General features: G+C 44.9%; 1 protein-coding gene across 2 annotated transcripts in view; it reads right to left on the bottom strand.

Moving 5' to 3' along the window:
* Positions 1-15,636, bottom strand: part of tsnare1 (T-SNARE Domain Containing 1) — a 177,636-nt gene that overhangs the window by 44,071 nt on the left and 117,929 nt on the right. For both annotated transcript variants that reach the window (XM_061262253.1, XM_061262263.1), the window contains exon 10: positions 839-921. In XM_061262253.1, coding sequence (XP_061118237.1) covers positions 839-921 — 83 coding nt within the window. The remainder of the gene's footprint in view (positions 1-838; positions 922-15,636) is intronic.

The raw sequence follows: 15,636 nt of genomic DNA, 5'->3' as shown, positions 1-15,636 counted from the left end.
CATATCATTCAACAGAGCCAGAGGCTAAAGCTGTTACTGTAAATGTATTATATACACTTTAAAAGGCCTCATCTTTTATTGAACTCTGCGTTGCTAAAGAAAACGTGACATAAGGTAAAAGTGGAAAATAGGAGTTTCTGCTGAGGAGCAGTAAGGCTTTTTTCCGGTTTCAGCAAGTACAATTACTGGAGAACAGTATTCGCCGAACACACACACACACAGGCACACACATACACAAGAAGGTACAGTGTTAACATGTTTTAACCACGACTGCATACTCTAACACTGAATACACTACTTAATATACAGTATGTTCTTGAAGTATAAATTACAAACTTTGTGGAACACCTTGTTTTTTGTTGCATGACACTTGACTGTATCATGCGATAAAGAATAAATCAGGCTTAGGTTTTACACCTCTGTAGACTGTAGCATTGATGAGTGCAAGGGGAAATGGATGGTTGGCATAGGCACAGTCACAACAAAGAACATCGGAATGAATTTGCCCAGTCAATATTAGAACAATGGTTTCCATTAACAACAGCAAAGTGCCTTTAATTTTAGGGGTTGAGCCTTTTCACTGTAGACAGTTGGTATTGAATCTTCAGTCTATATCCTGTTCAGATTGCTGCTAAATGAGGCCTCTGTATTTAGATGGGCATCATGCCACACAAGAGAATTTCATTCTGACCTGCAGAATACAGGCTGTTTTATATGTCCCTCAGGGACAGTGCCTCAGTTGATGCATTCTTGAACTGTATTGGAGTTTGTTGTTGTTCAAAACTGGCTATGAACATTTAAGTGCTACATGCTTCACATTTATGGGGGGGATATGTACCTGGTGATGACTGGCCTTTGCAAGCTCCTGATTGGCTGTTTCTACATTCGAGGATGTCGTCTGGATATAGTCTTCAATGCTGTCTGTTGAGAGAAAAAGAGTATGGTTTCAGATAATTCAGTCATTGCTTCCTAAATGGGTTGCACTGACGCTAAACATAGCCACATTGACCTTCTCAAGTTAGAATCATAGCAGGCATAATTACCTTCACCAATGTAATCCAACACTATCAATGAAAGCCCCAAGAGGCCAAAAATGATTAAATCAGGAATTCTACTTTTGTAACAGTATCACTTCTTTATCTCCCAAAGACATATTTTAATTTGATGAGGTTCTGACTCCTTTACACGACAAAGTCTGTCAACAAGTGAATCATTTGATTCTTCTAGAAACAATGAAGTAGAGTGGCAAACATTTTCACCATATTTGGTATCCCTGAGTGATCATGATTTTTCCCCATAATGTTCTTGCATTTCTGCTAGTAAACTCCTTGCATAACTATTGAGTTCAGCTCATATTCATATTCATATTCACAGTCCTTTTTCTACCTTATCATAATACTACCCAGTGAATGCAAAACCTGGAACATAAATGTTCTGATAACATGCATGAAAACTCTCATTTTTTAAATTTTTTACTCATGCATTTTTTTTTCCTGATGATTCCATCATAGGCTTTGCTTTTGAAAATAATGGCAAAATATTTCAATGGGGTTCCAACTCTGTAACAACATGCAATTAGGGTGTCTAATTAAAAGAGCAATCATCTGGCCAGCAATGGGAATCTATAAAAGTGCTGTCCCCAGAAAGATAGCAGTGTATGACTCTCAGACTCAACCAGCAGCTTGTCAATGGCTCTACTGGACATTAAACTAAGTCAAACAAGAACCAATTTACCCCAATTAGAATGAAACTACTCATTAAGAAGAGCACATAACTGCAGGCTCTGTTGTGGTATAAATATAATACTTTGAATTTTGCAATTTAAGTCATTGCAAACAAATTGTTCCTTCGTAAGCTCTGACATTTACCATTAAATGTTAACATATGGCAGTTCACACCACTCAGGTTTTTTCTTGATTGAAATTGTCAATTGACCGTAGATAAAAACATATATATTGAAAGCGTGAAGATGTGGGAGCACCAGTGCTTTCATTTTCTGGGCCACCATAATTGCTAACATATTCATCAAATGATCATATTGTCATCGCCTACGTATCTCACACACCTGTTGCATACCGAGACTGAAAGCACTGATGAAAACCAAACTCTTAAGTAATAAAATACACTCACAAAGGCTTAGTGATTACAAACAGCAGGTGGCTAACCTACTCAATCAGCACACAGCATGTGTTCCTCTTTAGGGTAGGGACAAGTGGGTGACAAGCAATGTTACACCTGGTGATGTGGTGCAATCTCTGCATACTTACTGTGTTTCAGTTACAGTATGTGCAATCTTGTCACCTGACATATGAAAAGCTGTCTGAGTAAGGCAACAAAACAGAAAATTAACAAGCAGACTCAAACACCATAGTTATTCATGCAGATCTATAGCACTTTCCTTCTGCAGCGCTGATTGAACTGAAATGCCCAGAGACATAAGCAATTTATGTTTCAGAATAATTCAAATCTAGTTTTCTTGTTTGGATGTGCATGTAATTGTTGTGCCAACAGCAATCCTTGGCACGGTATCAAACCCAAATCAAGCCCAGTTCTCTCAACAATTAAAAACTAATTCACAGTGTCTGTGGAACAAGACAACATGGTGTGTGGAGCTGAGAGGAGAGAAAGCTCCAGGGCTTTGGTCACTGTCTGGAGTTCCCGCTGCTCTCAAAGTCTTACATAGCGACATGCATGTGTATTCCTGAAGGTGATTGGTAATCAGTCATTATTCCACTTCTGTTCATTGTACAAGCTGCTACAAAGTAATGAGAGTAGTTCATAATTGTATCTGAAATCTCCTGGGAAAGCACATTTGCAACTGGAATGTTGCTGTTGACCAGTAGGGGGCACTCCACTCGAGTCTAGACCAAACTATAACTGCTAAACTGAGTTATGGACTTACTGTGTAACATTTACACAAAAACTCGCTGTCTACAACAGGCCAACTATTCTTTGTCTTAACATTCTTCTACACAATCTTTTGTGTTCTCTATATACTTTAATTCCACTGATTAACACTGCAAATGAGAACTTAGTTCTCAGCTGGCCTGAAGTACCTTTTGAAAATAAATAAATAAATAAATAAGTAAAAATGGCCACAGCTGCTGTGTGTTTTCTGCCTCACCGTAAAACCTCTATTTTACCAACTGGGGATTTGAATCTGGGCATCTTATCCTCTATGGGGTGATAATATCAGGCAATGCTTTGTTTTTGTTGTTCTATCTTCAAATAAAATGCATTTTGCTTGATTTATAGTTGCTGTTGGTATCAAAAGTGTTTGACTCATTAGAAGGTCAATGAAGATATCTAACTGTAAATTTAATGAAATTCATCAGGTAATAAAACATGACTTTTTAAAGACCCATAAGACTGCAGCTTATCTGTCAATTATTAGACAGATGCACTGCATTCCTGACACCACAAATGCCCACAAAGTGTAATTGTTTTTACTTCACCATGGTCAAAATGAACTGCAATGAACACTGCATACACAATGACCACAAATAGTACTCTACTCTCTGTCTGAGGAACCACACTGAGTTCCTCTGACACCTCCACCTCTTTGTGGTCACTCTGCAGATAAACTATTTCGCAGACAGAGACTCCTAGTCAGCCGAGCTCTATAAGATAAGAAAGGTGTAACAAGAACAACAACAACAAAACAACCTGCACTGTCGGGGTGGAGGTCATCAAAGCACACAACAAAGAAATGTTTTATGAGGAGTCTGTGCACGGCGGGGGGGGGGGGGGGGTGAAATTATAACTGCACATCTAACTGTGCGTCAGAAGTTCATTCTAGCTTCAAGACCAATAATGATAGTAATAACAATAATAACAGAGGCAACAACAATGTAATTTAAGGTCAAAAGATACTACACAGCACATTGGCTGAACTATGCCAGCACTCCCTGAACATTCAATTACAAAGTTAAGCAAGAGCTTATGGAGTTATCAGGATATTTGGGTACATCCTATTGAATGTATATAAATATTGGGAAGACATTTTGTGGTTTACTTTTTTTCACTAAATGCCTATATGGCTTCAAATCAGAAGTCTCTGCCAAACTAATATCAACATCTACTACACAAATATGCAACAGAAACACTTTTTTGTGTGTGGAAAGGATCGATAGTCCACAAAGAACATTACAGCAGTACCCGGGGGAGTTGAAAGGGAGGAAGAAGAATGAGGAACACAGTGCTGGTCAGTTCATCATCAATAACAAGGTCAAGTTCACTGTCAAGAAATACAAGGACTTGGACTCTTCTCAGAACCAATTCATAATTCACAAAGGTAAACACATGAGTGGCTAGCATTGCAGTGTAGCTCGAGCTCCATGCACTGATACTGAGATGTACCCTCTTCTAGTGGTTCTCACAAATAGTCCTGAAGACCCCTGTGGTTATGCTGGTTTTCATTCCAAACACAAATACAATCCCAGAATATTTACAAGCCGTTAACTTTTTCTTAATTCGATGTTTTTCATGGTTTGAGGGATTATTTAGAATTTTTAGCCACATTACTGTATGTGAGAAATAGTTATGCTTGCCATCGAGAATAAAAGGTCCCATATTCACATTGTGAATATTGTGCTATATTGCAAACAATAAAAAGAGGTGAAAAAATTATAACAGATCAAATTAAAGAGAGAATCACTCAATAGACTCATAACTGGTGAAAGTGTGTACACCTGGCAACAAAAACTAACCATTTGTAGATAATGAAGAATTCAAAGACAAAGCAAATGATAATGAGCCAAACCTGCATTTTGGAAAAATAAATAAAGTACCCAATGAAGAGAAAGAACCAAAACACATGGTCAACACATCATTGAGTGAAATTATATGTAGACTGAATTTGTAAACTCTGGTTGACTCTGTTTGGTTTAAACTGAAATGTATTATGTATCTTACTGTTAAGAAAACTTAGGTCCCATATTCAAATAGTCAATTAACAGTTTTCTTAACTGCAGTGTCTCCAATTTGTGCCAGTAGCCTTCTGTGTGTGGAAGCTTACATTATTGGCATTTGGCAGACGCTCTTATCCAGAGCGACGTACAGTTGATTCGACTAAGCAGGAGACAATCCTCCCCTGGAGCAATGCGGGGTTAAGGGCCTTGCTCAAGGGCCCAACGGCTGTGCGGATCTTATTGTGGCTACACCAGGATTAGAACCACCGACCTTGCAGGTCCCAGTCATTTACCTTAACCACTACACTACAGGCCGCCCCACTAGCTTCATTCATTAAATGCATTTGTTATCTCCCAGCATATCTTCCTAGTTAATATAACATTGTGTGGTCATGCTCAATATCAAACAGACCGATAAACAACAAGAAGTGGTTATTATTGTTTTGTCTGGATGGTAGGCTATGTTGATAGGTAGCTAAAAATCAAGTTCAAATAATTGGGTCATGCAAATAACCAAGGAGAAAGTCATTCATGCAATGTGTGTGAACCCCAAATGCCCGATTTCTACTCAGTCAGTTCAGTTCAGTTCAGTTTAGTAAGCCATATTATTCATGTGAATTAAAGATTAAATTGTATGTTATTATTTTTCTATTTAGTTTGAGCAACAGTTCATACTGTACAGAGTCATTCACTGCAGGGAAAGGCTTGGTAGTCTATGTTATGATCTTCCCTGGGTTTTTTTGCTCCTCGCCAGTGATTGCAATGCAAACCGCAATTCGAAGTTGATTCTGGAAAATAGAGCCCTAAGTGACACAGAAAGTGGAGCTTCAAGAGATTGTGGGAACTGAGCTTCAATCTTCAAATCACAGTGATGAGAAGAAATAAAAACATCAGATAGGACCTCACAGAGGATTTTATTCAGGTAAATCTTCACATGAACTTCATATCAGCTACAAAGATTTAAAGATTAGAGAGAGAGAAGGGGGGGGGGGGCATGTAACTGGCTGAATATTAAAGAGTGCATTGGTTGTTACAGTAATATACAGTGGGCTCAAGAATTATTGCCACCCTTAATAAAAATTGAGAAAAAAGGCTGCATATTATGAACATCATGGATATTTATCTAGATTTTATGTTCAAATATATGGGAAAACGGTATACTTCGATTTCAGTATATCTACTATCTATCCTGATTCAATGTTTTTTATTTAGAAATAATTTGGCACCCAAAAAAATGTTTGTACATAAAATCAAACAAAGTGAAATTGGCAGTAGAAGTTTCATTAAAAATAAGTCTAAAGGATCTACATTGTGTCATTCCATCACTTTCTTTTTAAGTTGATAAAAATGACTTCTGGTTGATTCCATTAATAAAGTCCACTACTTTACACATGTTGGAAAATAAAGCTTATGTCAATAACTGTGTTATTTTTACAGCACATTTTGTAATGTAATGCTGAGGCAAAGTCTGGAGTTCCCTTCTCTTACATTTTTGCTTGGGCACATTTCCATAGCAACAGAAACCATGACCATAACTGGATTTTTTATTTTTTTTATAGAGCACATTTCATCAAATGTGTGGTGAGTGAATGTGTTCTGTTAGATAAGGCTATTCACTTTTTGATAGCCAGCTGCAGTGTTAAGTTATATAACTGAATTAATGAAATTGAAGTGACTTTTGCAGTTATCCTGTGCTTCATTTGTTACTGTTACAATTTTTCCCTTGATATTGCTTAATGAATAGTCGGTGATATTGTTTTGTTAATTAGCTGGACATTGCAGCACTGACCTTAATATTTAACTGGAATCCAACCAGAGCGATTAAGCTTCTTTTCAAATCAAAATTTAGTTTGTGCAATTAGAAATACATGAAACAGTCATCACATCGCAAACAAAAAGTGTGTTTACATGAATAAATAAATATGGATGCAAAAAAGAAGGTGAACTACTGGGTTGAGCTGCCAGTTGAAGTAAATTTGCTGATTGAGCAGCGAAGTAGAAGAACACATTCACCGCTGCGCTATTCGATTAGCTGTTAGCGCTGTTTTTTCAGCAGGTCCTTTGAAGCACAAGAAAGGCTGTAGCAACAGCCTCATTCAGATGAAGACTCAGTTGGACAGCCTCTCTGGGGGACTCCATCAAGGGGAGACATTGTATGACCCCTATGGAATTGTCAGTCTGGCAATCAGAAGGCTGATCTCATCACAGCCTTTGCTTCCCTGCTGTCCCCCCAGTTCCAGTCCCCAATGAAATGTGGATCACCTCAAAAACAGTGCCACCCTGTCGCTCTTTCTCCTGCCTAGTCTCCTGCTCACCCAACCCATCTGGCCAGTGTGGCAAAACTGTCTTTCTCGAATGTCTCTCAGAGAACTGAATTATCTGTTATCTCCTCCACTCACATCTGTCAATTTGCTTAATTAAATGTCATGTTGTTCAAATCTGTGGTCCATCTGGAATGCACGTTGTTATTTACCAGCTATGTGGTCTCATGGAAGACCTTCTTCAAGAGCTAGATGTCTGTCCTTCTCAGAAGACCTGAAGGTCCTGCCGGGTGATTTCAGCATTCACCTGGATGGAGCTCAGTCCGCTGAATTCCTCCTCCTCTACTTTTTTGACTTAATGTTTACTCTCCTCTAGAGCTCCGACCACTTAATCTGTATCCCCTCCTCTTCAGCCTCCTCTGTGCCTATCTGACAAAATCTTCCATGATCTACAGTATCATTCACAACCCTTTCCGTCTAATGGATTACTATTGACTCTGCTGCTTCTACACTGCTCTCCACTATAAGCTGCCCTTGATATTCTCTATCATTTTACCCCTAAACTAGTATGTGACCCTCTACTCCCAGGAGGCTATGGCTTATGGACACAACATTGGAACAACACATTGTGCTGTGGACCAGAACTAGGAGAAATCCAACATTTTCCTCATGACCTTCTCCTCTAGTGCTATCTGCTAAAATTTCAGTCCAAAGCCATATTCACAACTCGATGATTGTTTTCCATCTTCTCTTCACTTCTCATCCTTCTCTCTCCTCGACCCTCCTCTGTCCTCTCTGCAGACTACTTTGCAGAACACTTCATCAAGACCATTGCAGACATTCACACTTCTCTCCTCCAGGAAGTCTCCTCCTTTCGCCCTCTAACTTCTCTGCCTTACAGATATCAACATATCACACCCGTTGACATTACATACACCTTACCTCCAGACGAATCAACTCATCATGGTCTACAGCTAGTTTTATACCCCATTTTCTCTCCAAAACCCTGGAAATGGCATCCAATTAAGCAGACTATGGGTTAACCCCAACTGTACCTACAGTGGGGTCCAAAAGTCTGAGACCACAAGTGAAAATGTTTCTATTTTGTATTCTGTTCTATTTAATAAAAGAAATGTCATTACAAATTATATTATCAGCATAACAATTTCAGTGAAGAGTTTAATCTATGAACAATTTCTTGGTATTTGATATGTCCCCAGCTTTAATGGCATGATGCACTCAAGCTGTCTTGGATCCACAAATTTGTGCAAAGCCTGATGATCCATGTTATCCCAGCATTATTTAACAATGTTCCAAAGGACATCTTGTGATGTTACTGAATTGTCAGTCTTCAAGCGCCGCCATACATATTCAATGGGGTTGAGGTCAGGTGATTGTGGATTGTGCAGCACTCCTTGCTCTTATTTGGTCTTCAAGTAGTTCTTGCATAGCTTTGAAGTAACTTTTATGTGTTTACATTTAAAACCTAGAACTTTCTCTTTATTGCCACGATTACATAGAAAATAACTCCCAGATTTCCAATGTGGTCTCAGACTTTTGGACACCACAGTACATGTACGCATACCCACACAAGTAATTGGGTGAATACTATACATGCAGAAACAGCTGAATTAGCAGAACTGTTCATACAAAACAACACATACATGCATATACAGGCACGTACACACACAAACACTTGTTCTGTAAAAACATCATCTTAGTCCTCATCATAGGAGTGAAAATGTGTTTGCAAACTGAACAGGTGGACAGCAGAACTTTCTGGAGTTATTATCTCCATCTCAGTCCCATCTGAGCTTCCATAGGCACTAGGAACAGCATTTGTGGACAACGCCTGGAGCTCAGACCAACCAGTAACAATCCACAATGACTAATCTCAAATCTGCTACATGGCAATTAGCGATTGTTGTACATTTTACGAGCCGGAAATTGCTGCCACAAACCATGAACCGCTAATTATACTGGGCTTGCAATATTGTGATTAGCGGAAGAAATCTGGACTGGATGCATTGTTACGGAGTGAGGATGGTTCTGAACTGTGAAATTATGTTTGACCTGTGTGTCTGTCTACATGCTCAGGTAACATGCAGAACGTACCTTTACATTAAAGGCATTTAGCAGACATTCTAATCCACAGTGATTTACACAAATTCCATTTAAAGAGCTGGATATTTATTGAGGCAGTTCAGGTTAAGTACCTTTCTCAAAGGTACAATAGCAGAGCCCCACCTGGGAATCTAACCTATAACCTCAAAATTTGCACACTCAGGTCCTAACCATTATGCGAAGCTGCCAGCCCATATTGTCTAGTTTAACTGGAAAGGACAGATACAGAATGATCAAGAATTGATTGTACTGGCCTAATGCAATGCACAATTTCACAACCATGTAAGGGGAAATATCTTGAGCAAATCAATAACATTTTAGGTGTGTGTGTGTGTGTGTGTGTGTGTGTGTGAAAGAGAGAGAGAGAGTGAGAGAGAAGAAGAAGATGATGATGATGAATCATAACATTTTATGATGAGTGTATGTGTGCGTGAGTGCACATGTGCGTGCGTGTGTGTAATTGTCTGTGCCAATAAAAATCCCAGTATATTATTTCTCAATTCGTGTTGCACATATTTGTGTCCAGCTTCCTCAACAAAAAAAACCTTTTATTAAGTCATATAATTCAAAGCACATTGAGCAATAACAACTGGAATTCTGCACATCCTTTCCTGGCGTCACTGAACGACAGTGGGCTCCAGAATTATTGGCACCCTTTATCCCTCCTAATGTGCAAGAAAGCTGCACGCACTTTTTATTTTAGCAGGTCAAATTTAGCCCATGTTTTAACTTGCCACAAAACACTAAAAAAAGATCATCATCCAATATTGTTTTTTTTTTCCTCATACTGTAACTAACTTATTATCCATTCATAACCATACAATCACATTTTTATGGTTCTCAAACCATTTAGCTTACAATATACCACTTGTTTTCAGGAAAACAAATCTTAATCTACTCATTACATTTCATATAGTGAAAACAAGGGACAATTATGTTAGCTATTAAGCTATTAAGCTATTAAGGACTGATATTAGAACATACTTTCCTAGAATAAATTGCTTGTGTTTTTTTTTACTTTACATTATTAACCTATGTTGTTATGGGTCAAAATTGACCCGTAGATATCTATGCTAAAAAAAAAGGTAAGGAAAAAACAAACTTTATTTTGTTGAAAATAACACATTCAAAGGGAACATGAATAAGAGGGCTTCTCAAATCATATGGAGTCAAGGTAGTCCACCTGACCTAAACATGGGTATCCATTTGTAATGTGACAAATGTCCCGTTATTTGTCTGAATCGTAATTGCTCAGTTGAAGGCTAAAACAAATATCCAAATGTTGCACAAGGTTTAATTGAAGGCTCAAACTAATAAACTCTCTCACCAGGCCCCAGCCCGGGTCTCCTGCCATAGCACAGTGACCGGGAAACGATCTGTGAGAAAACCTGAAGAAATATATTTATAACCAGACGATACCTTTTGTCTCTGAGGAATCTTGTTACCATTGAAGAGAATGTTTGTATGTATGTTGTGGTGCCTCGGGGTGGATCCTGAGGTGCAGTGGGCGGGCGCAGCTGGAAACCAGACACAGGAGATAGCAGATATCAGAAAAAATTATTCTTTTTATTTTTTCTGTGTTTTTTTTTTGGGGTATTGGGGATAGCGCCCCCCCTCAGGGCAAGGGTAGGGGAAAACTGGAGAAATAAAAGGGGCCGTTCAGGCAAAAATAAACTAAGGTTCTTCCCAGACTGGGGTATGCTCCAGGGCCTCCTCCCTCCTTCCCTCTTCAGCCACGTCCGGGCTGGGTGGGGGAAACACAAAGAGATAGGGTAAGTAGGACGGGTTTTTGTTTGGCTCACGTGTCCGGCGTCCGTTCCGGGTCTTTGGGGTTGCCGTTCGTAAAGGTGGGGTCTCCTTCAGGGTCAGTACAGCAGGGCATAGAAGGTCCTTCCTCTCTCTGCCTTTCTCCCTCTCACACGCTCAGGAAGGGTGCCGACTGAACCTGTTTGCAGCCTCGACCGCGCCTTACATACCATTCCCTGCTCGTTAGGAAACAGGCTGCAGCTGAGTCAGTACCTTTCCATTCTGCTCACTCATGTGCGCTGTCCGGGGTCCTGGACTGCAGGTAGAGGGATCTCTCTCCAAGGTGCTGATCTTCCCATCACCTCTACAGGAAGATATACTCCTTCCCAGACCTCTCCTAATGCGTGACGTCCGCGCGGTTGCTCTGCGCGGACCCCTCCCGGGTTCTCCACCCACGTGGCACAACATGCAGGAGCAGGGGTGCCACATACTCCCCCCCTCAGCTCCACGCCCCAGGCGGGAGCGTCTGCCCCTAGGCCATCCTCTCTCCTGGATAGCGCATCAGCATTCTGGTGCAGCTTCCCAGCGCGATGTTCCACCTTGAACTGGTAAGGCTGCAACTCTAAAAACCAGTGGGTCACTCGGGCGTTGCTGTCCCGGTTAAGGTACATCCATTTTAGGGGAGCATGATCGGTCACCAACAAGAACTCACGGTCGAGTAGGTAATATCTTAATTTACCTACCGCCCATCTGATGGCGAGGCATTCCTTCTCGACCGTGGCGTAATTCCTTTCATGGCTGAGGAGTTTCCTGCTGATGTATGTCACTGGATGCTCCACCCTATCCTGGATCTGTGACAGGACTGCCCCCAGGCCCACTTCCGATGCGTCGGTCTGCAGCACGAAGGGTTTCTGAAAGTCGGGAGAGATTAGTACAGGTTCCTCACCCAGGGCGGCCCGTAAGTCCTGGAAGGCTGCAGTGGCGAGGGGGTTCCACTGGACCAGGTCATGTAGCGGGGCTGCTCGGGCTGCAAATTCTGGAATGAACTGCCGATAGTAACCCACCAGGCCCAGGAACATTCTCACCTGTTTCTTTGTGGCCGGTTGGGGCCAGGTGCCAATGCTGTCGACCTTGTTCGACTGGGGCTTCACCCGCCCCCTCCCGACAGTGTGGCCAAGATAGGCTGCTTCCTCCAATCCAAGCCGGCACTTCGTAGGGTTAGCCGTCAGCCCGGCCTCCCTCAGGGACATCAGCACAGCTTCGACTTTGTCGACATGGCTGTCCCAGTCGGTGCTGTGGATGACGATGTCATCCAGGTAGGCTGCTGCATACTTCTGGTGGGGCCGCAACACCTGGTCCATCAACCTCTGGAACGTGGCTGGGGCTCCATGCACGCCAAAGGGGAGTACTGTGTACTGGTAAGAGGCCTGTGGGGGTCGCAAAGGCAGTCTTCTCCCTGGCACGGGGTGTTAGGGGAACTTGCCAATACCCTCGCGTCAGGTCGAGGGTGCTGATGAATCGGGCCGGTTCCAGCCGCTCAATGAGCTCGTCCACTCTCGGCATGGGGTACGCATCACACAGGGAGACATCGTTCAGCCGGCGGAAGTCATTACAGAACCGCCAGCTCCCATCCGGCTTGGGGACCAGCACCACGGGACTGGACCAGGCACTGCGGCTTTCCTCAATGACCCCGAGGTCGAGCATTTTCTTCACCTCCTCCTGTATGGCTTGTCGGCGAGCTTCTGGGATTCGGTAGGGTTGTAGCCTCACCGTCTTCCCGGGTTCAGTGCTGATGTCGTGGGCGATTAGGTGGGTGCGGCCGGGCATAGTCGAGAAGATGTCCCGGTTCCGGTCCATCAGCTCACGTAGTGCTTGCTTCTGGCGGGAGCTCAGCTGCTCTCCAATACTCACGTCAGGGGTTGTTGGGGCCCCACACTGGGCGGAGAGGACTGGGGTCGGAGCCGGGGGTGGCTCATGCCACCTCTTCATCAGGTTGATGTGGTAGATCTGGAGGCGGTGTCGTCGTCCCGGCTGTCTCCCCCGGTAGTTCACCGGTCCCGTGCGCTCCACGACCTCGTACGGTCCATGCCATCGGGCCAGAAATTTACATTCACTGGTGGGGACTAGTATCATCACCTTGTCTCCTGGGGCGAATTCTCTCACCTGTGCTCCCCGGTTATACAGCCTGGCTTGCGCCCGTTGTACCCGTTCCATGTGGGCCCTCATCATGGGCCAGATCTGGGCCATCCGCCGGTCCATCTGCTCCACATGCTCGATCAGGCTGCGGGTTCGGGACGGTTGCTGTTCCCAGGCCTCCTTCGCTAGGTCTAGTAACCCCCGGGGTCGTCTTCCATATAGCAGTTCAAAAGGGGCGAAGCCGGTCGTGCTCTGGGGCACCTCTCTGACTGAAAAGAGGAGATAGGGTAAGAGCTGGTCCCAGTCCTTACCGTCAGTTTCAATCATCTTCCGCAGCATGGATTTGAGGGTTTGATTGAATCTCTCCACTAGCCCGTCGGTTTGGGGGTGGTAGACGGAGGTTCGCAGCTGGGTCACCTGTAGCAGCCGGCACATCTCTTTTAGGACCCCTGACATGAAGCACGATCCTTGGTCTGTCAGGAGTTCCTCCGCTATCCCGACCCTGCTAAAAAGCAGGAACAACTCCCTGGCGACCGCTTTTCCTGTCGCGGTCCGGAGCGGGACAGCTTCCGGGTAGCGGGATGCGTAATCCAGGATCACAACGATGTCCCCGGCTGGACTTCGGCAAGGGCCCCAGGATGTCCATCGCAATCCTCCTGAAGGGTACGTCAATGACCGGCAGGGGGATTAGTGGGTTTTGAAGGGTTACCTTAGGGCTGTGGAGTTGGCACACGGCGCAGTGTCGGCAGTAGTCCTCCACAGCCTTTTTCACCCCGGGCCAATAGAACCTCGTCAGGATCCTCTCGTAGGTCTTCTCCATCCCCAGATGGGCTCCCAGCAGGTGAGTGTGGCCTAAGTAGAGGACTCGGGGCACAAACGGTTGTGGGATGAGCAGCTGTTCGACTTCCTCCCCCTGTGGGTTACAGACTCGATAGAGCAGGTCATGTTTTACCCTGAAGAAGGGATAAGCTGGCGTACTCACCGCCCCTTGTGGTGCCCCGTTAATGTCTCGTGCCTCTCTCCAGGCTTGAGCAAACTTTGGTTCATTTAGTTGGGCAGTGCCAAAGCGAGTGGGTGCTTCGGTCTCCTCACTCATGTCTCGGGGGCCCTCCGAGAAGGCCAGACGGACTTCTCTGTCCAGGGGCGGGGCCTCCCCGAGCTCCTTTTCGGACGCGGTGACGGTTCCACTGGTGGGTGGGGCGCTTGGTTGGCGTTCCCTCTCCGGTGGCGGGGCCTCTCCTTCACTGTCCCCGGACGTCACTGCCCAGACTGGTTGGGGGGTACGGTGGGCAGCCCGTCGGGGTTGCCGTGGCCTCGTCTTGTTCAGAGACCGGGGCCCCTCCTCCCAATAGATCTGGAACAACGGACAGTCTCTTCCCATCAACACAGGTACAGGTAAATTCGGTACTACCCCTGCTCTTACCGAGTGCGTCCCCCGTGGGGTGATTAGGTCCACCCACACCGTAGGGTATTTCCTGGTGTCCCCATGGATACACTCCACCGCCACCTCTTCACCCCTCTTTTCTCCAGCAAAGTCTGGTCGCAGCAGGGTGATGGCGCTGCCCGAGTCGAGCACTGCTTCAGTGTCCTGGCCCCCCACTCGTATCGGGAATCTTGGGGCCTCCGTACTCTGGTGCGCCCAGCAGGTGGTCAGGTACAGGCAGGGGTGCGGTGGGCTGCTCCCCCCACTGGCGGTGGGCATGGACACCTCCTTCCTAGGGCAGCTCCTGTCCAGATGCCCCTCCTCTCCGCAGTGGTAGCATCTCCACACGGGCCATGGTCTCCCTGCGTCGGGTCTGCCCCGGCGATTTGGGTCAGGGCGGGCTGGTGGGTGCTTCACAGGCTGTGGGCCCCTGGTTGTGCGGCTCTGGGTTTCAGTACGGTCTGATTGGAGCATCTTCTGGGTTACCTGATGGTTTTCGAGGAGGCCTACTAGTAGTTCTACAGAGGTGGGGCCCATTTGTGCCACAAACCGTTTGGCTTCCTTCGGTAGGGCGCGGGTGCATCGGTCCAAAACCACCCTCTCCAACAGGGGTGGCCCATCTTCCTCAGCCAGCCAGCTCTTAGTCAGGCGGGTCAGGGCGGCGATTTGGGACCGGGCAGGCTGGGAGGCGTCATATGACCAGTCGTGGTATCGTTGGGCTCGTGCGGGTAGGCTGAACCCATATCGGGCCAGGATGGCTTTCCTCAACTTGAGGTAGTCGATGGCATCAGCCTTGGCCATATCCCGGTAGGCCTGTTGGGCCTCCCCCGTCAGGAAGGGGGCTAGTATGGCCGCCCAGTCTGCCTGTGGCCATTCTTCGCGTTGAGCTGCGCGCTCAAACACATGGAGATATGCTTCAACATCATCGTCGCCCGTCATTTTCATCAACACATCTCGGGGGGTTTGTCTTGATCTGTCACGAGGAGATAGGCGACAGAGTTCGACCACCGCTTCCTGCAGGGCTCGCTGGGACCTG

Source organism: Conger conger, chromosome 1 (assembly GCF_963514075.1).
Source record: "Conger conger chromosome 1, fConCon1.1, whole genome shotgun sequence".
Classification (NCBI taxonomy): Eukaryota; Metazoa; Chordata; class Actinopteri; order Anguilliformes; family Congridae; genus Conger; species Conger conger.
The sequence above is the reverse complement of the archived record's forward strand: the minus strand, read 5'-3'. Positions and strand labels throughout refer to the sequence as shown.